We start from the raw sequence: 26,660 nt of genomic DNA on the forward strand, positions 1-26,660 counted from the left end.
TAATCAAAATTCACAAAAATCACTAATCATGTATTTGAAGTTTTCTTAATCAACCTACGCATCAAAACGAAGCTAGTGATACTAGTAACATAATTAAAACATGAGCTTAAACAATTTAACAACATTAACTCATCCAAAATCAAAGATTAAGCAAACCCATTTTCAAGTTCATGCTAGTTACTCCAAAACAACAAATCGAGCATACAAGTCATATATTCATGTTAGACTTGAGCCATAGACACTAATTAACAACTTTATAATTCAAAAACATCAAGAACACAAAATCTAGTGATTTTAGAAAGTTACCCAAATGAGATGAAATTGGTATCAAGTTGTAAAGGATGAAGAGAGGATTCCAAATATGTAATTTGTTTTGTTGCTAGCCTCCTAATTCGAATTTAGATGATGAATTCTTGTTTTGAAGATTGAGAGAAAAATGGTGAAAGTATTTAAGAAAAAGGAAATGAAATGGAAAATGAAAGAAGGAGGTGGGTGTTGACCACTTTGACCTAGTCAAAGGTTTGGTCTTTTGGCGAGTCTAGTCCCTCTAGTTTATAAGCGGGTGCGTGAATTACCTAAATGAGATATTTTAGATACGCACATTAACGGGAGATGTTATAATCCAATAACGAAAATTATTAAGAATGTTAGCTAACGGAGGATACGTATCTAGTCACGAAGGATATTATTTAAAATAAAAAGAGGGCGTTAAAATAATTTAACGGAAAAATGCGGGATGTTACATTACCCACACCTTAAAAGAAATTTTGTCCCGAAATTTAGTTGGAAGAAATAGTCGATGTCTCTTCCTCGAGACCTTGCGTTGTCAATGCTATGAATAAGTGAAGATATGTCCTTGGGCATTTCCACGAATTTGGATAGTCGGTGTTTCACGTTGTATTAAGGCTTGGTTTACGATCCACCATTTCAACCGGTTTTCCCATGGAGGGGAGTTTGTCATCAATTGTAGGTTTATCTAGGAGGATAGCATGTTCCTGTTTAGCAGGACACGTCTCTAAGCTTGTTACATGAAATGTAAGGTAAACGGAAACTTTAATTGAGTCAGGAGATCTAAACGGTAGGAGGCGGTTCCAATACGCCCAAAATTTTTCAAAAGGATCAATATTGCGGATATAACTTTCCTCAATTTCTCGAAACGGGTTACACCTTCCCAAGGTGCGGTTTTTCAATGTTACGCAGTTACTGACCTTGAACTTGAGAGATTTTTATCTAACCTTGGTGTAACTCCTTTGGTGATTACGGGTCGTCTTGAGCCCTTCTCGGACTTGAATTATCTTAACGGTTATTTCTTAAATGCTTTCGGATCTGATGATTTGCTTGTCACCTACTTCGGTCCAACGAAATGGGAGGACAACACTTGTGGTGATGTAAGGTTTTGAAAGGTGCGGCGTTAATACACGAGTGGTAACTACTGTGCGAGAGGAGACAACTAAAGGCAACAATACAAATTTGTAACATGTCTTTCCAAGATGTGAAACGTAAGTTTGTTTGGTCCGATGGTTGTGGATGATACACGGCACTCATGTTTGGACGGGTCCCCGAGGTTCCTTGTAAGGCATCCCGAATTTAGAAGTGAGACGAGTATCCCGATCTAAAATTTTAATGGAGATGGTATGCCATGCCGAGCTAGAATTTTCTTTAAAACACATTTGAACATGTTTCGTTTCTCAAGAGGTCCGCACCGCGGAAGATCCATCGGTTCCCGAAAATGGTTGTTAGGACTATTCACCCTCGTGGCGAATACTAATATAATGTGAAGAGTTTCTCTCTCCATTGAGAAGTTTTATAAAAAGTTTCCTTACACGGAAGTGCGAGCGATAAGACAGGAGTGAAATGAGAACTTAGAATAGGATGAATTCACACCTTAAGGTAACCATGTCGCGCACTTAGTGGTCGAATGTTGAGGCTTGGTGGGATAACGAGATAGTACACGTAGTTGTATGATAAGTCAAAGAAGAGTGAAGTATCCTTGGATTGGGTGTTATCTTAAGTTCCAGTAATATCAGGCGGAAAATGGTGAAATAACAGAGCTATGTAACGTGGCACGTGTTGACGAGAAAGTTGATCGGGTCCATGATTAAGTATTTAAATTTTTCGAGCAAATTAACGAATTTCAGTTTCCTTGATTTCGAGTCGAGAGAGTATGCCTTTAGGGCTTTCAAGTAGAAATATTTCCATATTTGAGTTCCAGTGTGCTAAACGAATTTAGCTAGTAAGGTTTTTGTGAAAGATCATGTTCGAAGTTTGGACACGGAGAGGTTTAAATTTTTCCCTCAGTGAGTTAACGAGTTTAAAGGTCGTGCAACACGAGAAAAGTCGGAAATGAGTCTTCAGTAATAACCGGCGAGATCTAAGATTTTACGAATACAAGTCTGAGTCGTGAGGGTTTCCCGATTACGTGTGGTTCCGATTGCGAGATGTATTGAAATACGTTGACCACTAACAACATGGTCTAAAAATTGGACTTCGTTTAACCAAAATTCTCACTTGGAGAATTCGACATAGAGTTGCTCTTTTCTCAAGAGTTCGAGCGTAAGATGGAGATATCGTTCGTTTTCTTCTTTACTTGAATAGGTTTAGACATCATCTATAAATACGATAACGGATTCATCTAGATAAGTTTTCAAACGCGGTTCAGGAGGCCTATGAATACGGGCGGAGGCCTAGATAATCGAACGGTACTAAAAAAAATTTACAACTATCGTAGCGAGTTCTAAAAGCGGGTTAGGAGACATCTTCTCCCTGATCTCTCAATTGATGATAACCGGAACAGAGGTCGGTTTGAAATATACGCGAGATTCATGTAAATAATCATGAGGTCATGGATACGAGGAAGAGGGTATCGGTTTTCAATCGAAAGTTACTTAGTTCCAATGATCTATACATAATTGTAGGGAAACATTTCTCCTTAACGAATAGGTTTTGAGCTCCTTAGTTCTATAGGTGTCAAGTCACAATTCAAATTATCCACCCAATAAGTTTAACGTATATCCTCCGATAAAATTTATAGGTACACAATATTTTTCCGTTGGTCACTTAAATTGCCTAAGTAGTATTTAAAGGAAAAAGGTGGAGTGCAAAGAGTACGAGTCATAGCCTTGGTTATAAAATGTCTAACAGTAACCGAATCGAATAAGTATGAAATATGCGGGTTGTTGTGAAGAAACGTACCCGTGACTAGTCCATCGCCGTCTCGGGCATCCTAGGTGTCGATGTTGAAAGTTCAACGGCGTGCGTTGGGGTTGGCTTTCTTCTTTGGGCACACATTCCTATAATGACCCGGTTGGCCACATTCGAAACAAACAACCGCCCTTGGAGCATTGGGCGTCTTTTGAGCGACGGTAACGGTACTTTTACAAATATGGGCCACATGGCCACTTCTTTGACACCTGATGCAAAATGGTTTGCCACATTCACCCAAATGATGTTTGCGACATTTGTTACAGTAGGGCAGGTTTCCGGCATACCCTTTCTTGCCGCCGGAGGTGAAAGGTTTCTTGACGAAGTTGTTGTGGTTGTAGTTGTTTGATTGAGAGGCTTCCCATTTTCTTTTGTTGCCGCCCGATTGTTTCTCGGCCGTAAGTGCCGGCACTTTAATTTCACCCACCATTTCCATAATCTGGCGGGCCATTGTTAAAGCCTCTTGCAGGTTAGCAGGTTTGGATGATACTACCTCGTGGTGAATGCTCTTTGGGAGGCCTTCCATGTAAAGTTCAACTCTTAGGGATTCAGGAGTCATGAGGTTCGGGAAACTTAAGGCTAGTTCGACAAACTGTTGATTATAAGCTTCGAGGTCATTCCTGACCGTTTTTAAATTTCTTAGCCCCTGTTCGAGCCTTCGAGTTTCGTCGTGCGGAAAGTATTCGGTGATCATTCTTTCTCTTAATTCGGTCCAAGAGAGTGTGTGGGCTTCATCGATACCCACCGATTGTACATACATATTCCACCATGAGAGAGCAACGCCGGTGAAAGTGAGGGTGGAAAACTTGACCTTATCTTGGTCTTGACAACCGCTTATGGTAAAAATGGCTTTCGTTTGACCAAACCATTGGGTGAGAGCAACCGGTCCCCCGGTTCCATCGAAAGTGGGAGGATTGTACTTCATGAAGTTTTTGTAGGAGCAACTTTCGCTTGAATTACCGGCTCCATGATTGTTTTTGTTGGAAAAGTGATCGGCCACGGCTGCACCCACGGCGGTGGTTATCATTCGTTGAAGTGCTTGTTCTAGAGTTTTGAGAGGAGTATTGTGTTGGCCTTGGTGAGCCATTGTTCCTTCATGACACAAGAATATCGTTGATTAGTATTCTCAACAATACTAACCGTGATATGGAATAAGGATAGAGAGAAAAATTCCCTTGACTCGCCTTAAATTCTTTATGTCATAATGCCGGAACGTCCATGTGAATCACCGTAATATAATCCCGGAAATTATATTACCCTGATTCACATGTCATTTAACATTACTTCAATAAGTCAAGGTGGCGCGTCACCAAAATTTATCAACGTAAGATCAAGATCAAATACGAGTTAGATATGATAGAAGAGTTCGAGTATAATGCATAAATAGTCAAGTAATTCCTACATCAGTCTATATGCCGGTTGTAGTCTAGATTCACTAATGTACCCTATGACTCGGGGTTGACACCAATGAACTCTAAATCCCTACAACCAATGCTCTGATACCACTTGTAGCGACCCGACCAAATCGTCATTGACGGCGCCGACTACTTAGGTCCCATTGCGTGGTCGTAAGTCTTTAAAATGACGTTTGACCAAAATAAAATGTCGCCTTCATTTCTTACATAAAGATTGTTCCCAAGTTTACAAGAATTGTTCAACCAAAAGTTTCGTTACAAAGTTATAAGTGCAAATGAAACCTAGGCGACACAGTTTTAAATAAAGTCAATAGATGCTCCATGTATGCACATATACTCGACATCCAATGCAAGTATCAAAATAATGAGAGGAAGCATGTTTCACATATCGTTCAAAGACCTGAGAAAAATATAGAAATCTGTCAACGAAAACGTTGGTGAAATCATAGGTTTAAGTAAGTAAGTGAATAAAAGTAAGTCGAACCACAAGATTTGCAACATTGATGAAATAGTAGTACATTCTAAAAGTTAATATTCACGAGCACCCAATTATCAAGGCTTAACATTCTGTCCGTTGAACCCCATTAATAGTGCTAGAACAACACTGTTTCTCGAAAATATATTTCATCCGTAGACGGTAGCGAACCGTCCGAGATGAGGGTTTGTCAAACCCATATGGCCATACAACATAAGTTCACGCCTACACTTACACACTGCAAGGGTAACTAATGATAATCGAATTGAGGATTTTGTTCTAAACTCGTATGTAGAATATTTGTTTTCCTCTACTTGTGTTCACTTAGTTAAAAGGAAATGTTTATGTTTTCTCATCCCAAATGTAAGTTCAAAAGAGTAAAAGTGGGACTATGATCTCACCTGGAGTGCGAAAGTAAAAAAGGTACTTCAACAAGTAACGTGCAAAGTACAAACGCTAGTATTGACCTAAACAATTAGGGTTGTATCAATAACGGTAAACACGATCGGTCAAAGATGTTCAATTAGTCCTATGGCTCGTTACGACTCGATTATGTAGCATGTGAAACAATTTGTCAAGTTTCATGCAAGATACAAGTATAGAAACAAGTTAGAAAAGATTGCATAATCATTTGTTTAAGTTTGACAAAAATGTCAAACTTTGGTCGGGTCAAAGTCAACAAAAGTCAAAACGTTCGGGTCGGGTCCCGAACTATTTTTCGGTGCTAGTTATTCATATATAAGCATGTTAGAACAAGTTACATGTGAATCGGAGGTCCATAGCATGCCACACATTTTTCTTATTTTGACCAAGTAGGTCAGAAGCTGGACACGGCTTAGGTCGCGCCGCGACCCAGGATTGCCGCGCCGCTGCATTGGACGTGTGCTGGTACCTGGTCAGTCTCAATTGTTCAAGTCCCAAATCAAAACTCTTTCAAGCATATTTTACAAACCGCTAACACTTAGAACCCGCACCTTATATCGTTAGAAAGCTAATTTGACAAGGAACACAACTAACTACTTTTCATCAAGCGAAAACATCATTTACAATAACCAATTTCTCGCCAAGTGGTAATTCAAGGTCCATTTTCAAAGCTTCAAGTTCTTGAAATGCATTACATGATTCGGGAATCCAATCCACACATGTGATATGCCGTTTCGAAGGTAATTACTCATGCAATACAACTAAACACTTACTAACAACATTTCATGGCATTCAAAGTATCAAAAGTTCATTTCAAGTTCATCAAACCCTAATCAAAATTCACAAAAATCACTAATCATGTATTTGAAGTTTTCTTAATCAACCTACGCATCAAAACGAAGCTAGTGATACTAGTAGCACAATTAAAACATGAACTTAAATAATTTAACAACATTAACTCATCCAAAATCAAAGATTAAGCAAACCCATTTTCAAGTTCATGCTAGTTACTCCAAAACAACAAATTGAGCATACAAGTCATATATTCATGTTACACTTGAGCCATAGACACTAATTAACAACTTTATAATTCAAAAACATCAAGAACACAAAATCTAGTGGTTTTAGAAAGTTACCCAAATGAGATGAAATTGGTATCAAGTTGTAGAGGATGAAGAGAGGATTCTAAATATGTAATTTGTTTTGTTGCTAGCCTCCTAATCCGAATTTAGATGATGAATTCTTGTTTTGAAGTTTGAGAGAAAAATGGTGAAAGTATTTAAGAAAAAGGAAATGAAATGGAAAATGAAAGAAGGAGGTGGGTGTTGACCACTTTGACCTAGTCAAAGGTTTGGTCTTTTGGCAAGTCTATTCCCTCTAGTTTATAAGCGGGTGCGTGAATTACCTAAACGAGATATTTTAGATACGCACATTAACGGGAGATGTTATAATCCAATAACAAAAATTATTAAGAATGTTAGCTAACAGAGGATACGTATCTAGTCACGAAGGATATTATTTAAAATAAAAAGACAGACGTTAAAATAATTTAACGGAAAAATGCGGGATGTTACATTAAGAATACCTGATCAAGCACTATTGAACTATTTAGGTTTCTTTTTAGATATTTCTGCCTATTTGTTATTTGTTTTATTGTGTGGTTAATTATTATCTGTCAAGATGAGTAATAATGGTGATGATGTTACTATGATTAGCAAACTAGATTTTGGTAATCCTTTGTATTTGCACGCTAGTGATATTTCTAGTGCTCCATTAATTACTTTCAAACTTAAATGTACTGAAAATTACAGAGTATGGAGTAGTGCTATTAAACTAGCATTACAAACTAAAAATAAAATTGGATTTATTGATAAATATTGTGTTAAAGATGAGGATGATGAAGTTTTAAGTAATCAATGGGATGGATGCAATGCTGTTGTGTTGTCTTGGATTCATGAATTTAAGAGTTATATTTGGAGCAGATTTTCTCTGAAAATGCTGCAGAGGTTTGGGAAGAACTTAAAGAAACATATGATAAGGTTAATGGGTCTGTGATTTATAATGTGCATCAATCAATAAAGTCTCTTACTCAAAGTGGTCTTACAAATTCTGAATATTATCATAAACTCAATTCTCTCTGGAAACAATTTGATTCTTTAACAAAATTGCCTACTTGTACTTGTGATGCATCAAAAGATTTTTCTGATCACAATTCTTTAATTAAGCTGATGCAATTTCTTATGGGTCTGGATGATGTGTATGTCCATATAAGGAGTAATATACTTATTTCAGATCCTTTACCATCGGTTAAAACTACTTTTTCTTTTGTTTCGGGGAAGAATCTCACAGAGGGTTGGTTGTTGATATGGCCAAAACGGACGGTTTTATTTATGCGGTGTTGTTAGGTCGTAACACGTCAGAATCAGCTACCAAAAGAGAGTAAGGGTTTTATCATTTATATTTAGCTGGGGTTTCCTAGCTATAACTCACCTACTTATCTTTCTTTTAACGTGTAAGTGATAAATATAACTCAGGTTCGTATTTTTGTATGTTTGCTCAGTAACTTGGGACAAAAGTGCCTATATAGTTAACCCTAGTGACAAGAGGTGATAGATTAAGATTAACCAATAATATGGTAATTTAACTGGAAAGATAAAGATAGATAGGTATGGAGAATAGAATTTTGATGGTGAATTATCACAAGAGTTCAACTTTCTAGAATAAACACTAAACCTCAATCAACTGGGCTATGAACCTAACAGATTTATCACTAAGAGTTTAGGCTTTGAAGATTCTGGCTAAGACCGATATCCCTACTCCCAATGTTAACTTAAAAGGGTTTAAACGACCTTATGGATAGAATCCTAGGTACATGAACAAAGTGGTATACCCATAAAGGAAAGTCTCAGCTTTTCTTAATCCTAGTTGGTCTAACTAAAGCAATATTCCACTGCTTAACACTACGCTATACCTTAACATTAACAGACGTGTAATCTTAGATATTCTAAGGTACTGCTAATTGGATTAGAGGTCTATCCTTTGCGATCACTTATTCAACCCCGTATCATCTTACAACATCTCAAGAACGTTGCTTCCGATGCGAATTATGCTTTTGAGTAAGGCAGTGTTCACTGAACTCTATGCTGCCTACTCTAATCACAACCTAAATGGGCAGCTCTTCTTTGACGAATAAATGGTTATTCGTACGTAGGTACTATATCCCTATTGTGACGTTAAGAACACATAACTACTTACCTTGTATCCTAGGGTTGATCAGGTCCTAATACTAGGTTATAGCCACGTGAATAAGTGGAAAGGGTGATCCATAAATTAAACTTCTAAACGTCAGGGTTTCAGCATAACAATAGGATAAGTTTCAGATAAATTATTCAACATGTAATAAACATTTGTAACAGATAGATAGGCATGTAAGATGAAAGCAACTTAAGATAACAAGATAACTTCATTAAATTAAGGAAAGCGTTCACCGTTACAGACGAGATCTGGACTATTACAAGTGCTGACATCCTCTAGACCGCTCCTATTACTATCTTCGGTGTTCGCCTCCGGGTACTTAATTTCCCGCTCGGAGGTGAGAAGGCCTTGAAAGCTCTAGTTAGAGAAACTGTATTGTAGTGATAGAGTGAGGAGAGGTGTGTTGAAATTGGATGACAAGAAGCCTTTAAATAGACTTGGATTTTTCCTACAAACGGCTGGCAGGCCGTTTGACAGGCCGTTTGCAGGGGCCGTTTGCCAGACCAGCCCGTTTGCAGGGACCGTTTGCCCTGGCCGTTTGGCAAGCCGTTTGTGATCTAGGCAAGCCGTTTGGCAGGCCGTTTGGCAGGCAGTTTGGCTTGCCTGGTCAGCTGATTTTTCTGTATCGTATCTTGATTTCTTGTCTTTCACAGTTTTCGCTCTAAAATCTTCGTTTTAGCTATGTTTCTCTTGATTCTTCTTGTATCATCTTTGTAATTACTTTATCTACAAATTTAGCTAAAAAATGATTATTTTTCCGACAAAGTTATGAACTTTATGCTTTTGGGACTCAATATCGGGGGTAAAAACATGACTTTTTAGCCGATATCAAATATCCCACACTTAGACTTTGCTTGCCCTCAAGCAAACTTTCGAACCTTAAATACTGAAGACTTTTATTCGTAGTGATCAAGTGGTCTTTGTTTCGCAAGACGGAGGAGCGAAAACTTAGCTTTATTCATTTTGTTATTCTCAAACCCTTTTTTGCAAGCATGAGAGGAGGTTACATAACTGAGGCTATCTCACTCGGGTCACTCATTTCACTAAAATGTTTAGGGTGTCCTATAGTTCTAAGAAATGAAATTGCTCTTAGCCAGTCATGCTCACATCCTTCGTCATAGGCTTGATCAAGACTCAAATCTCCATCACTTATTTGAGAGAATTTTCAGTTATTGACTCAGGTTGGATCGTGAAGAGATGGTGATTTTGAGATTTCTAGGGTGCGAAGGGTTTTGATAGATAGGAGTTTCTTTTGAAAGATCGAATTTCAGTGATCCGTTCAGCTTTTTGTCAGGAATTTCACGGTGAGCATCCTTGTTTTTGACTGCCAGGAGTTTCTTTTCTCGAATCTTTTCTGGTTCTGCTTTTTTTTTAAAATAAGCATCTTTCGTTTTTCTCTTCGAGGTCTCCTTTCATTGGCGGTCTCCTTTGATAGTTAGCTCGGATGCTCGCATTTTTTTTTCTAATGCGGTTTTATAGAGGGTTTCCCGAAGGAATGATTTTGTCGGGATTTATTTCTTTATTTATGAAGCGAATTGAATAGATAAGTAGTGGTGGATGGAATTGTGGAATGAATATGAAAATGAAGGTGTTTAATGGGGGATGTTTTTGTTTTCACGAATAGCCGAGATTCTAACTTAGTCATCCTTGTCAAAATGTGTGATTTCGAAATGTAGATCAAGAACAAGTTCTGATTCCGAGATGTTAACATCGGCGTGCTCAATAGAAGTATAGTGAAGCACTAAAAATGAGTTCTTATAAAGCCTTATTTTGGGGTGTCTCACAACAATTATAATGGGTCGAATCGCGCCTTTCGTTATGCAATGCTCTTTTGGAAAATTTGGTTTGATTTTCGAAAAAAGTTTTAACCTTGTTTTACTCTTTGGTCTATTTTGTAGAAAAAACTTTTTGATCTTTTATAGAATTTTATAATCCTTAGTGCTTATAGTCTGGAAAGTTTTAAATTTTGTGAAAAATTTAGTTTTACCAACACTTGAGGGTTTACAAGAATCGTTATGTTCAACATTTGCTATCTCACACTTTAAAATAACATTGTCCTCAATGTTAAGGATACAGCGTATCCCACACTTAGGTTTTAAAAGAGGCGTTTTGTCATTAAAAGTTTATGTTGATGGGGTTGCCAATCCTACACTTAGTTTTTAAAGTGGTATAGTAGTTTGCGTATATTCTATTTGAAAAAGTGGTGAAGACGTAGTATTCCCCTATGGTTGCTAGGCATGTAGTCGGATGGTGTGCCAATTATGGTTTTTTTAGTTCTCGTGATGGCGTCATCCTCGTTCAGTGCGTCCTTGCTCCAAGTCGTGCTTCCATCTCGTATGGTCTCGATCGTCGTTTGTTTGTGACGTTTTCTTAATGCAATTTTATTCTAAATATCATACATACTCAAAAACATAAAGTAGTTATGCCCGAGATCGGGCGTACAAACATAGAGTAATAAAGTATCATAAGTAATTATCAAAATAGTTCAGAAATAAGGACAGTTATGGATGAGGTGGAGGGTACGGAAGGGAGTAAGATACACTGGTGCGCGACCTCGTCGGGTTCCTCAAAGCGGACTATTCCTCGTCAGTCATCTCCTCGTCTGTAGTGAATTGTTGTGCCAATTCTGCCGTGTTCATACCCGAGGATATCCTGAACTGTATCTCATACAATCGCGCGATCAGTCCTGTGAGCGATGAGGTGCTCGTGTGAATCATAGGCCCTGTACGCCAACCCATACCTTCCTACAGATCCCTACCCCACTGTGGGTTCACACCCATACCGTCTATACCCTGCATGACTCCCTCAGTCGTATATCGGTTCGTAGCCTGATCTCATACGTAAGCCTGAGCGTCGGTAGATGTATCTCTGTGAGTGCTCATGTGGGATGTGTTGAACAGGTTGTCGATGAAACCCGCAGCCCCTGTGCTCTGTTCCCTAGGAGGAGATGGAATGACTGTACGCTGCATGTAGTGATGCCGAGGTGGAGATGGGGGTCCTGTATACTGATGGCTCGGGCCTGCGCCTCTGGGTCCCTGTAGGATACTAGTACCGGATACTCATGAGGATATGGCAGAACATTGAGTTGTCTGCCCACATAATGTGTAAAGTGATCCAGATTCTGAAAGATCACATGCTGAGCAAACCAACTCTCATGTCCGGGTAGATCTCCCATGTGATAGTGGTACGGCGGAAAGTGCGGCATATCCCCTTCCCCAACTGATGAGTGTCGGCGAGTTTCAGTGGGCCGTCCCTGTGTGGTGGGATCATCCTCATCCCGTGGTTCCTTAGGACCTCGCCGTCTCCTACCATCACTCGTCCTCGTATCAGGCCTAAACCCTGTTACTCTTACTCCTGGTACTGTCCGGTCCTCGGAGTCAGGTATCGCCAGATTAGATGCAATGATTAACTGTTCACCCTTGATATGAATGTACTCCCAAGTGTTCAGTAGCCTATACCCTATCTCTTCTGACTCGGCTCCGATCCTATACCTAAATCTCTCAACACTCCCCAAAGCATGCATCCTACGAAGGAGCTTGGTAACAACGGTTCCCAAAACTGGCACAACTGTTCTCGCGACATTCCTGTCATTGGTGAATGCCTGGGCTAGAAGGTGTGCAACTTGCATATTGTAGTTGTGGATCATGGCGTGCATCAAGCGCATATCATTAATGGTGACGGCACCACCATGTTGGCTTTTCGAATGAAGGGTTTTGGTGATGAGGTGGTGAAGAATGCGGTGTACGGGATTAGTGAATTTTGAAGCCTTTTTACTTGACCTCCATGGTTCATTATCGGAGGTGTAGGCATGCCAGAAAGCTTGATGATCTATGTTGTCCAGGGTGGTGTACCCTCTTTTGAATACAGAAAGTTTAAGGTGTGATGTTTTGTACAGTTCCATATGCCTTGCAAACTGCGCAAGATATAGGTGATAGGTCCAATTTTGATGGCGGAAATGGATGCACTCGTGATCGTTCTAATTGATGATGTAGCGTGAGGGTACGAAATAGTATTTTTTTAATACAAAATACTACAAAATATTACACAAGTTTTATTAATTTACGGATGGGATATACCTAAACCTTGCTACAACACTATAGGCAGTGTACCTAATCGTAGAATAGTGTAGTTTTTAGTAAGTCCGGTTCGTTCCACAGGGAGCTAGTGATTACGTACTATATTTTTAACAACTATATTTATACAAAATATATATAATTATATAAGTAGTAATATTATTATAAAAGGGGGGTTTTACCGTTTAATGACCGGTTTGTCGATTCTATATTTTAAGCGTAAAGATAAATGACGATAATTAAAGTGCGTAAAAAAATGACAGTAAATAAAATTGCGAGTAATAAAATGACAGTAAATAAAGATACGATGAGAAATACAATAAAAGAATTATGCTTATTTAAACTTCCGTAATCATGATGTTTGACGTGTTGATTTTAATTTATTACCATGGGTTAATTGTCCTTTGTCCTGGATTATTTAATATGTCCGTCTGGTTTTTGTCCATAACAGTCCATCAGTCATAAATATAAAGTGCGAGTATCCTCGTCAAATTATCCTTATACCCGAAGTCAAATATTCCAACTAATTGGGGACTTAAACTGTAACAAGATTTTAATACTTTGTTTAATAATTACACCAGGATATCGACTGTGTGTAACCCAAGGTTTTAATACTTTGTTATCAATTATGCCAAGTGTCCTTGTACATAATTTCACCCCTGTTTTAATAATTTCATAGACTATTAATCCATTCCCGTGTCCGGTTAAATGAACGATTATTCGTACATATAAATACCCCGCCCATCGTGTCCGATCGAGTGTATATGGTTATTTATAGGGACGTCCAATTGTAAATCTTTATATTAAAATTAACAAACTATCATTTAGTTAAACAAATATAAAGCCCATTAATAGCCCATAGTCTAATTTCCACAAGTGTCGTTCTTTTGTCCAAACCCCAATTATGGTACAAAGCCCAATTACCCCGTCTTTAATATTTAGTCTAACATCATGATTACTTTGGCTCAAATAAGCATAATAATATCTTAAGTACGAGACTTTAATTTAAAAAGGAGAACATAACTTACATTGAGTATTTATCGCGTAGTGTTACACGGACAGAATTTCGATTTCAAAAACCCGTAAAATAACCTTTACATAACCCGAACTAATCTAATATAAAACTACCCTATACTATATATAATATATATATATATATATATATATATATATATATATATATATATATATATATATATATATATATATATATATATATATATATATATATATATATATATATATTATTTATTACAGAGTATTATTATTTTTTTTTATATTTTTACTCGGCAGAATGCATGGCCTTTTATAGGCGTTTTGATTTCTGACAGCTCCGCGAGTCGTGGAGTTTTAAGCCAGCAAACTCCGCGAGTCGTGGAGTTTGAAAATCCAGCTCACATACTTTTGGAACCTTGCTTGTCGACATATTTTATATATAAATATAAAATATAAATAATTAATATAATTATTTATATATTATATTATATTCTTGTGCATAGTAGACTTGTAATTTTTGGTCCATTGCGTCGGGCGTTGATAGTTGACTCATGTCCCGATTCCGGATTTTCGAACGTCCTTGCGTACAATTTAATATCATGTACTTTGCGTTTTGTAACTTGTACTCTTGTCATTTTGAGACGTTTCTCATCAATAAATTGAACCACTTGGATTGTATCTTGTACATTTGAGCTTTTTGGACGTTTTTATCTTCAAATCTTCGTTTTCACCTTTTGTCTTCGCATTTATTTATTTAAATAATTACAATGAAAATATAATGCAATTACATATGAAAACCTATTATTTAGGAGGGATATTGCTATGAAATATATGTTCCTTTTTAGCCTTATCAAATATCCCCACACTTGAGCGTTGCTTGTCCTCAAGCAATACAGAACTTGAAATAAAAACATACATGAATCACTTTTTTATTCATCACACTTTGTACATTAGTGATTTTGATATGGTGGTATAAACAATGATAGTAACGATAGAACCATGGTTAAATGTGGGTGTGTCATCCACAGTTGCCTCGGGTTTAGGTCAACGACACTTGCAATCAAATAGCCGATTTACTTTCGGTTTCCAAAGCAAAGTGCACATTTGAAAGGCGGTTTACAGTCCCACATGACTATGAAAATTTAGATCCGTTAGGAAATTGGATCTTTATGAAAACATTTGATCTTTTGAAAATTCAATCCAGCTTTTACCCTAGATAAGTTTTCCGGAATAACCCTTCACCGGTGTTTGCAAAATATTTTTGTGGGTTGTGTGGGTTTCAGATTTGAAAATTTTAGCTCAACACTTGTGATTTTGTGTTACCCACTTGCTAACCTTGTATTAGGAAAACAACACGTCCAGTTTACTTGTCCCGTATATTACCTTTCGGTAAACTACCGTCCGGTTGTAAAGGAAAGCGATGAACAAGAAACTGTTAAGGCAATGTCTAATGACATGCATATGATTATGGTCTTAAAACGTGTCGAATGCTAGTACTATCCTTTGTAGGAGCAATAGTAAAGATCATCCTATGATTTTTCGGTCTGGCACAAGGTCCTGTCTCCGACCATGCTATGCAACCACCGTTTCTTACGGTTGACACCCGATTTGGTTCAGGTGACCTAATGAATTCTGATGAATTCTCAAGATTTTACGTTCAATGGTAATGAACGCATTGAAAATAGGTTTTCAGAAAACAAATCGGTTTTATTTTTTATCAAAATATTTTCTCGTTCAAGCTCGAGTTTAGATATCATTGAATTCCATGAGTTTGTAATTCTCAATCTTTAAGGTCAATCTCTAGGATTGAGTAATATCAGTCTTAAAAGCTGATTTTTGATCTTTAAGGAGATTATCCTTTCTGGGAATTTGATTCATTAGTCTTATCAAGCTAATTTGCACGGTGCCCCCCCATTGTGCGAGATAAATCCTTCTCATGGTTAGGATAAATCTGACCACATGGCGACCCTGTTTGATGCTGAGGTCCGTGGATTTCCTGCTGATTTTAGAGATGACTTTTCTAGATTTTTCTTCAACCTACAGCTGGTCTGGACGACAACTTCTTGACCTAAATCAAGAAGCGCGTGTCTTTTTCGGAAGACTTTACTTCCTTTTAATGATGGAATTGATTCATCGTGTAGATCCATCTTTCTTTAAAATATATTACAGTAAACCGGGTAAAACTGATTAGTATCGTCCAAAGCAAAAGTACCTGCAATAATTCTTATACAAAAATGTGATAGATAGTTTTTAATTGAATAACTTGGTACATTCTCCCCACACTTAGCTTTTATTTATTCTTTTCTTTGCCTTTTTATTCTCTTCTATTCCATTTTAAATGAATTCAAGCGTTTTGGGTTGTTTCTCAATTTATGTCCTCGAGGTAACAATAATTTCGGCATTAACACCTAGTTTTATCGTTCATAAATATGTATAAACATGATTTTGAATTCATTTAGTTGAAATTTTTTTCAAATTTTCACAAAATTTGGCAATTAAAACAAGTGTAAACCCGAAAGAATTTATAACCCTTCCCCACACTTGAGATCTTGCAATGCCCTCATTTGCAAGAAATCAGTAAAAATTTAAATTCATGAGGGTGATTAGTGTAGGAAAGTGATTAAAAATACCCAGTTTGCAAACATATTGTTGTTATTTCACATTTGATATTTTGTTTCTTGTCGTCAAAATTAGTACCTTTTTCTGAACTTAATGACAGTCTTTGAAAGTGCGTTGTTTTACACTGTTTTGTATATAACATAAAATACAAACATACATAATTTTGAAGTTGGGTATATTACCCCACGTTCAAAAATTTATAAAATCTAATATTTTTTTTGGCATACTTTAAATCAATTAAATTAAAAATAATGATAACAAAATTTCTCGTCCCGCCCTCGGTTAAAGTAATTTCGGTTCAACTACCTAATCTTCAACTCACGACGAATTTTAGAAATCTTTTTTTTACTTAATGAAATAAAGTAAATTTTGTTTTTAAATTCACACAAAACTTAAATTTAAAAAGCATATTAATTTCATATAAAACCTACAAAATAAAAAAAAATCAGAATGGGGGGAGAAAACTAGTTCTTTAGTGTCTGCTAGCGGAAAAGACAATCGGATTCCATTCTCGGAACTACACGAGAACAGAACAACTAATTCTATAGAGCATTTTCTTTTTAGAACACTTGAATCTCCTCACACTTAGGTAGATGTGGTGTCGAAATTGTGATTAACTTCATCGTCAATTTCTCTTGGACCATAATCAACTTGCATATCTATGACTTTTTTTTAAGCCATTGGTCGGATTCCTGTGTAATATCCACAATTTCAACTAGTTTCGCCTTTTCTGTAGGCGATAGATTGGATACTAACCGGTTACATAACTTAGAGTTCCCCTTGGTTCTAGCATCGTGAATCCGTTTAATAAGTTTCTTCATTGAACTATTAATAACGGGATCATTTAATTTTGTATCAACAACGGGGTTCTTTGTTATCAGGTCATCATTAGGTGTTACTTCATTTTCCCCACACTTAGGCGTTTTATTATTGTTAAGCACTACCGTTGGAGTTGGTAAAACAACATGGTTCTTACCAATCGTTTTTGTCGGTTCAATGGTTTTGGTTTGTGGATATTTAGACTTTCGAATCATAAAGGTGATCGATTTCTCATCATTACTAAGTGTCATTCTACCCTTTCTTACATCAAATAACGCCCCGGTGGACGCTAAGAATGGTCGACCTAAAATTAGAGGAACGTTTGAGTCCTCTTCTATGTCAATGACAATGAATTCGACTAGAAAGGTTAAATTACCTACTTGAACGGGTAGGTTGTCAGCAATTCCAACTGGGTGCTTAATGGTTTGATCAAGGAGTCGAACAGTCATATCCGTTGGAGTTAACTCACCTACACCTAATCTCTTATATAATGAAAGAGGCATAACACTCACACTTGAACCTAAATCTGCTAGTGCATCATACATGACACAGTCACTAAGTAGACAAGGAACAATAAATTCACCTGGATCACCTACCCTAGGTGGAGGATTTGGTGGAACTGTCTTCACCGGGTTTACTTCTACTGTTTTAGTTTCTTGCACTTTTTTATTCTTCTTCTTCTTCTTCTTCTTCTTTCCAGAGGTATCACAAACTTTATTACCTATCACTTGCTCATACTCAACTCCTTTTCTTGAAAACGGGATGGGTGTTTTGTATGGTGCTACCACTGGCTTTACATACTCGGGTGGTGGTGGTGGTGTAACTTCTTCATTGTTACTTACATCTAAAACCTCCCCATCTTCTGATGCTGGTTTTCAGAATTTGTTGAAACCATATTAACATTTTCATTCCGAGGATTTACTTCATTATTACTCGGTAGCTTTCCTTGTTTCCTTTCACTCATCAATCTAACAAGAGTACCTACTTGTTTTTCTAGATTCAAAATAGAAGCTTGTTGAGTTCTAAATGACTGAGCAAACCTCTCATTCGTTTGAGTTTGAGTTTCAATAAATTGTGTTTGAGATTCAACTAGCTTAAATACCACTTCTTCCAGATTTAACTTTTTCTCTTCGATTTGTTGTGGTGGTTTATACAAGCCAGGTCTTTGTTGATTGAAAGTGTTGTTTTGAGTTGGTTGGTTATTCGGACCTTGTTGGTTATACGAGTTATTATCGGGTCCTTTTGGATTGTAAAGAATGTTTTGATTTCGATTGAAGTTTGGCCTTGGCGGTTGATAATTATTCTGATAACTATTTTTCAGCCTTTGGTTCATGTAGACAACATTCTCACGTTGTTCCATCGTTTGTTCAATGTGACAGTCTTTCATTAAGTGTGGTCCACCGCATTGCTCACAACTGATTCGTATTGCGTGAATATCTTTATTCATCTTTTTCATTCGTCTCTCGAAAGCATCTATTTTTGCGGAAACGAAATCAAAGTTATGGCTAGAATCGGCTCTAGCCGCTTTAGATGAACGATATATATCTTTCTCTTGGTGCCACTCATGAGAGTGGGAGGCTGTGTTATCAATAATTTTGTAAGCTTCAGTTGCGATTTTCTTCATAATGGAACCACCAGCTGTTATGTCGATGTCTTTTCGTGTAGCAACGTTGACACCTTGGTAGAATATTTGTACTATTTGATAAGTGTCTAAACCGTGTTGAGGACATCCTCTCAACAACTTTCCAAATCTTGTCCACGCCTCATATAGAGTTTCATTTGACTTTTGTGTGAACGTAACAATTTCTCCTTGAAGTCTCACGGCTTTAGATGCCGGAAAGAATCTTTTAAGAAATTTCTCAACTAAAACATCCCATGTGTCAATCGCCCCTTCAGGTAACGATTCTAACCAATCTTTGGCTTCTCCCTTTAAAGTCCAGGGAAACAACATGAGATAGATCTGTTCATCCTCAACTTCTCGGATTTTGAATAGTGTACAGATCCTATTAAACGTACGAAGATGTTCGTTTGGATCTTCCTTCGGCGCACCACTATATTGGCACTGATTAGTTACCATGTGTAGGATTTGTCCTTTGATTTCATAATCTGGCGCATTAATGTCTGGCTTAATAATGGCGTGACCTTGGCCCGTGCGTGTGGCTCTCATTCGGTCTTCCACACTTAGAGGTTCCAGATTTTCCATAATTGAATTTGTTGAATACGAATCACTAGAAGATTCCGATTTAATGGTTTGTGGTTCAGGAGGAATGATTAGTGGTTCTGGATCTTGGAATTGTCCCTGAATATTCTCCGGATTCTCAATTGTGAGGTCGGGTTCAAAAGATGGATTATCGGAAATTTGAGTTGGAGTTCTTGGTCGTCTAGATGATGATTCTAAAGAAAAATCAACGGCGATAATATTGGCTAGATGTCTTGATCGAGTTCTAGGTAGTGAATGTATGAAAGGTGGTGAACGTTTTGCTCGGTGCATTCACAGAATATCCTATTAGTTATAAAAATAGAAAAACTTATATAAGTTGTCAAATTAATAGACTTTTCTGATTTTGCCCACGTTTCGAATAGCCAAAAGATGCAGCAGAGGGGCAGGATTCGTTTGGTCTCAATATAATTGAGGACTGTTTGGCTCCAATAACCCGGTCCACGTACAAATCCAACTATTACTACGAACCAGAAAATTTTGATGTCTATCAATTTAACCACTTAAAATAAATTTTCGTAATTTTAAGAAATTTAGATAAGAAGCAGAATAAAATTCTATGTCCTAAAACTAGAATAGCGAGAAATAAGAAAGAAAAAGATTGCGCGTCGAAAAAGGTCGAAAAATAAAAGGTCGAAAAATAGGCGTCGAAAAATAAAAATAAGAAAGTAGCGCGAAAAACGGCGTCACAAAATTCTAAAGCACATAAATCTTAGTCTAAGGAATAAGCACTTAAGGGATTTTACGGCAAACCTAAAAATTCTAGAAATAAAAATAACTATGGCAAAACTAAACTTAATACTAAAAATTGTAACTAGAGTCTAAAAATCTAAAGGTAATAAAAAAAAACCTTTTTTTTAATTTTTTTTTTATATTTCGTTTTTTAAGGATTTTAAATTTTTTTTTTAAAATTTTTTTTATATATTTTTTTTAAACTTTTTTTTAAATTTTTTTTTTTTTAAAAAACGATTTTTTTTACAATTTTTTTTTAAAACGAATTTTTTTCTTTAAAAAAAATGATTTTTTTACACAATTTTTTTTCTTTTTTTTTATTATTAAAATTTTTTTTCAAAACTTTTTTTTTAACTCATTTACTATTCATAAATAGTAAATGAAAAGAAATTAATTAATTTACTATTCACATGAAAGCGACATGATAGAAATTATTAATTGCAAGTTAAATAATATACCCCTGAAATATTTAATAAATACGACTTTTTTAAAACTTTTAAAACTTTTACGATTCAAAATAGTAAAGGAAAGAAATTAATTAATTTACTATTCACATGAAAGTGACATTATAGAAATTATTAATTATAAGTTACATAATATACCGCTGAAATATTTAATAAATACGACTTTTTAAAACTTTTAAAACTTTTACGTATCAAATTTGATTCTAAAATATTATTATATTATTATATTTTATTTCAATATTATTATATTTAATAAATTATTATATTTAAATTAATATATCTTTAATCAATCAAAAACTAAAAAAAAAACTTAAATACCCCGTGAAAACACAAAAAGTGTCCCCGAAATTACTTTTTTTATAACTATATTTTTACAGATATAAATTAAAAATATAGCGTTTTAGCGCTCCCCGGCAGCGGCGCCAAAAACTTGATGTGGTAGTGTGAGGGTACGAAATAGTATTTTTTTTAATACAAAATACTACAAAATATGACACAAGTTTTATTAATTTACGGATGGGATATACCTAAATCTTGCTACAACACTATAGGCAGTGTACCTAATCGTAGAATAGTGTAGTTTTTAGTAAGTCCGGTTCGTTCTACATGGAGCTAGTGATTACGTACTATATTTTTAACAACTATATTTATACAAAATATATATAATTATATAAGTAGTAATATTATTATAAAAGGGGGGTTTTGCCGTTTAATGACCGGTTTGTCGATTCTATATTTTAAGCGCAAAGATAAATGACGATAATTAAAGTGCGTAAAAAAATGACAGTAAATAAAATTGCGAGTAATAAAATGACAGTAAATAAAGATACGATGAGAAATACAATAAAAGAATTATGCTTATTTAAACTTCCGTAATCATGATGTTTGACGTGTTGATTTTAATTTATTACCATGGGTTAATTGTCCTTTGTCCTGGATTATTTATTATGTCCGTCTGGTTTTGTCCATAACAGTCCATCAGTCATAAATATAAAGTGCGAGTATCCTCGTCAAATTATCCTTATACCCGAAGTCAAATATTCCAACTAATTGGGGACTTAAACTGTAACAAGATTTTAATACTTTGTTTAATAATTATACCAGGATATCGACTGTGTGTAACCCAAGGTTTTAATACTTTGTTATCAATTATGCCAAGTGTCCTTGTACATAATTTCACCCCTGTTTTAATAATTTCATATACTATTAATCCATTCCCGTGTCCGGTTAAATGAACGATTATTCGTACATATAAATACCCCGCCCATCGTGTCCGATCGAGTGTATATGGTTATTTATAGGGACGTCCAATTGTAAATTTTTATATTAAAATTAATAAACTATCATTTAGTTAAACAAATATAAAGCCCATTAATAGCCCATAGTCTAATTTCCACAAGTGTCGTTCTTTTGTCCAAACCCCAATTATGGTACAAAGCCCAATTACCCCGTCTTTAATATTTAGTCTAACATCATGATTACTTTGGCTCAAATAAGCATAATAATATCTTAAGTACGAGACATTAATTTAAAAAGGAGAACATAACTTACATTGAGTATTTATCGCGTAGTGTTACACGGACAGAATTTTGACTTCAAAAACCCGTAAAATAACCTTTACATAACCCGAACTAATCTAATATAAAACTACCCTATACTATATATAATATATATATATATATATATATATATATATATATATATATATATATATATATATATATATATATATATATATATATATATATATATATATATATATATATATATATATATATATATATATATATATTATTTATTACAGAGTATTATTATTTTTTTTTTATATTTTTACTCGGCAGAATGCATGGCCTTTTATAGGCGTTTTGATTTCTGACAGCTCCGCGAGTCATGGAGTTTTAAGCCTGCAAACTCCGCGAGTCGTGGAGTTTGAAAATCCTGCTCACATACTTTTGGAACCTTGCTTGTCGACATATTTTATATATAAATATAAAATATAAATAATTAATATAATTATTTATATATTATATTATATTCTTGTGCATAGTAGACTTGTAATTTTTGGTCCATTGCGTCGGGCGTTGATAGTTGACTCATGTCCTGATTCCGTATTTTCGAACGTCCTTGCGTACAATTTAATATCATGTACTTTGCGTTTTGTAACTTGTACTCTTGTCATTTTGAGACGTTTCTCATCAATAAATTGAACCACTTGGATTGTATCTTGTACATTTGAGCTTTTTGGACGTTTTTATCTTCAAATCTTCGTTTTCACCTTTTGTCTTCGCACTTATTTATTTAAATAATTACAATGAAAATATAATGCAATTACATATGAAAACCTATTATTTAGGAGGGATATTGCTATGAAATTTATGTTCCTTTTTAGCCTTATCAGTAATCCTCCTGATCAACGTTCGACTCGAATCTCCAAGTTGCCATGAATTCTGCGTATGGCTATCATACACCTTTTCATTTATTTCAAACACCTTTTGCCAAGCTCTGTTTGTTTTCCCGTATGCTGTAAAGTTCAAAATTTCCCTAAGCTCATCGGCCATCCACACTGTTCCATTATTACCCAGTTGATATATTTGTTGGCCCCTTTTTGCCGATTAATCCAGTTTCTCATAAATGGTTTATTGTCTGTCGGATCATCCTGCCCGAGGAGGTAGGTACTGTGATGACCCGGAAATTTCTGACCAAATTTAAACTTTATCTTTGTATGATTAACATTTCCGACACGATAAGCAAAGTCTGTAAAACTGAATCTCAAAATTTTTGAACTATTCAAATACCTTTCGGTTGTTCTTGACGATTCGCGAACAATTATATGTATATAGATACATATATATATATACTATAACTTGAAAACGTAACAATGTATTAATTGTTTAATACCGTACATTAAACTTATTGGTTTAAATATTTATTTGAATATATATGATAAGTTGGAATATTAACTGTATGAATAACTTGCGATGTATATTTAAAACATGTTTATGAATGTTGAAAATATATATTAACTTGGTCATAAAACGATTTGTTATTATATATATATATCAAAAAATAGCGAGACAATGATTTATAAAAGTAAATGACCAAAACACTCGAAAGTTTAAGATACACTTAGAATGATATAGTTTATTGATAATTTAAGACTATATTTTGACAAAAGTACGAGTCATAAAACGTAAATTGCGAGTTTTCTAAGCGTACGAAAATGCGTTCGAGAAACCGGAATCGGGACATAAGTCGAGTGACAACGTACGAGTCATCGGAACAAAAATTACAAGTCAACTATGCACATGAATTTAATATAATATATAATTAATTATTTAAATTATATATATTATATATATTATATTTAATTATGTCGACAAACAAGAGAACAAAAAAATATGTGAGCTGGATCTGACGGCCATGCGATCGCATGGGAAATAGGCATAAAACCCATGCGAGTGCATGAGCTCATGCAAGTGCATGAGATTTGCACTAAAATCCCATGCACTCGCATGTGCATCAGAATCAGGAATTATGGCTATAAATACCAGGTTTCTTGCGCATGTTTTTTTACACTTATATTACTCCCTAAGTATTTATTTATTTATTTATTTATTATTATTATTATTATTATTATTATTATTATTATTATTATTATTATTATTATTATTATTATTATTATTATTATTATTATTAAGATTATTATTATTATTAATCTTAATATTTTTAGTAATATTATACATAAAATATTGCGACGAGGTCATGAGCCTGTCACTTTCAAAACAAGCTTCAAACGGGATAGAACTAAGGAAATTATGGGTTATAGCTATGGAGGTTATGGGTAATGTTCATGGGTATTGTTCGCAAGTCAAACCTAGTATTTATCATCTCTGTTGCGTCTACGTACTTTCCTGCAATATTGAATCTCAATATTGATACGTGAGCATTCATATCTTATCTTTTATATATTAATAGTGTATACATGTCTAGTGCTCGAGTATATATTTATACATGCTTGTATGCTAAATTTCGTCGTTAAACAGTTTATAATGAATCACGAATTAAATACATATATTACTGGTAAAAGGTATATGATATACATGTTTTCGGAAAGCTGGCGAAAAATCAATAACTTTTCATTTAGAAATCGCGTAATTTCGATGAACGAATCAAAAGATATGGTCAACTGAATTATAATTGACGTTAATTGGAATTGCTTTTGAATCTGCAATTAATATTTAAACAACCTGTTTATGAGATTGATAAAATACTACTAGCCAAGTAAATGAATCCTTATATAAGGCACGTCTCGTTTTGTTGAACAATTGTCAAAATTGACTTTTTGAAATGACTTTTGATAACTTTTGTATGTCGATCTCGAGCATTAGGATTGTGATACACTATAACCCAACCTAGTTTATTAGACATGTATTGACCAACATATGTTCTCTAGGTTGAGATCTACGGTTAATCTTGCATTTCGAGTTACGGTCACTTTTTGATGAATGACCGTATGTGCTGCTAAGGTGAGTTTCATTTGCTCCCTTTTTAATTGCTTTTGCAATATATATTTTTGGGCTGAGAATACATGCATTTTTTTTAAACGCAATGGATACAAGTACATACTAAATTCTACACCGAGTTTGAACCAAAAATCCCTTAGCTTTGGTAACTAGTAACTGCCAGTTATAAGAACTGGTGGGCGCGAGTAGTTATATATGGATCCATAGGGTTTGACATCCCCATCAGTTCCAGGTATAGAAACCCTAGCCTGAACTATAAAACAGACGTATGCTATTTGAGTTTAGTACACGTTGGTTTGCGTGTATTGTACATGTTGGTTGCATGTATGTTAAAACAGGGGTACTTATTATATAGACGTTAAAGTTTAGTTACCAGGGTGCTCAATCTTATAGAATATTTTGATAAACGTTTCGGGATGAAACAACTGAAAACTTGTGATTCACCTTTATATACAGATTATGCGCAACATTAAAACTATGAACTCACCAACCTTTGTGTTGACACTTTTAAGCATGTTTATTCTCAGGTTTCTAGAAGTCTTCCGCTGTTTGCTTATATGTGATACAAGCTATGTGCATGGAGTCATATATGCTTTATTCAAGAAAACTTTGCATTCACAAAATCATCACCGTGTATCTTATTTTGACTTCATTATCAACGGATGTATTATGGTAAACTATTATTTATGGTGATTGTCTATAAGTAGAAATCATCAAACATTGAAAACCTTAGAAATTGATATTCATTTATTGTGTACCTTTTGAAAAGAATGCAATGTTTACAAAACGTATCATATAGAGGTCAAATACCTCGCAATGAAATCAATGAATGATGTGTTCATCCATATGGATTTGGAGCGATCGTCACAGGTGGGGTAACTCATATTCTGCTGGTATATAATTAGCCATCTGCAAAGGTCAAGTAAGGTAGGTTATGTTCCAAAATAATAAGACTTAAAACAACACTTAGAATTTAAAAATGCATATATTTTTTGAAAAAAATTCGAAATGAGGGCTTTAAAATGGCATTTTCCAAATTCCTGTTATAGTCAATTATGGCCAAAATTACCGCAAACAATATCTAATCTTACTACAAACTTATTTTCAAGCAAAATTCAAAGCGTACACGTGATTGCAATAAATAATGCTAAAAATAATAACTATAGTGAGTTAGTCGTAATAAGCAATTTTGATAAAAATGTGATGATTTTTAAGCATACAATGATTCTAATAACCATTTTCGATTACCTTAAATATTTTTAATCATCAAAATTGAGCTATAACATTCTTAAGTCAAGGATTAAGACCGTTTTACCGAAAAAGAATCATTTTGTTAAAAACTTACAAAATAAGAAAAATCAAAGACTAAGCTACATTTTCACTAGCAAGTCAATGATATCTTCATTTAGGCTAGTTTTAAGGCAATCCTAAGTTTTAAAAACGTTTT

At 35.1% G+C, this 26,660-nt stretch overlaps 1 protein-coding gene across 1 annotated transcript; it reads left to right on the forward strand.

The window, feature by feature from the left end:
- Positions 1 to 7,194: 7,194 nt before the first annotated feature.
- LOC139875069 (uncharacterized) lies at positions 7,195 to 10,691 on the forward strand. The gene is made up of 3 exons (XM_071862443.1): positions 7,195 to 7,449; positions 7,497 to 7,895; positions 10,668 to 10,691. The coding sequence occupies exons 1-3, from the start codon at positions 7,195 to 7,197 to the stop codon at positions 10,689 to 10,691; spliced, it is 678 nt and encodes a 225-aa protein (XP_071718544.1).
- Positions 10,692 to 26,660: the final 15,969 nt, after the last annotated feature.

This window comes from Rutidosis leptorrhynchoides, chromosome 11, assembly GCF_046630445.1.
Source record: "Rutidosis leptorrhynchoides isolate AG116_Rl617_1_P2 chromosome 11, CSIRO_AGI_Rlap_v1, whole genome shotgun sequence".
NCBI classification, from domain to species: Eukaryota; Viridiplantae; Streptophyta; class Magnoliopsida; order Asterales; family Asteraceae; genus Rutidosis; species Rutidosis leptorrhynchoides.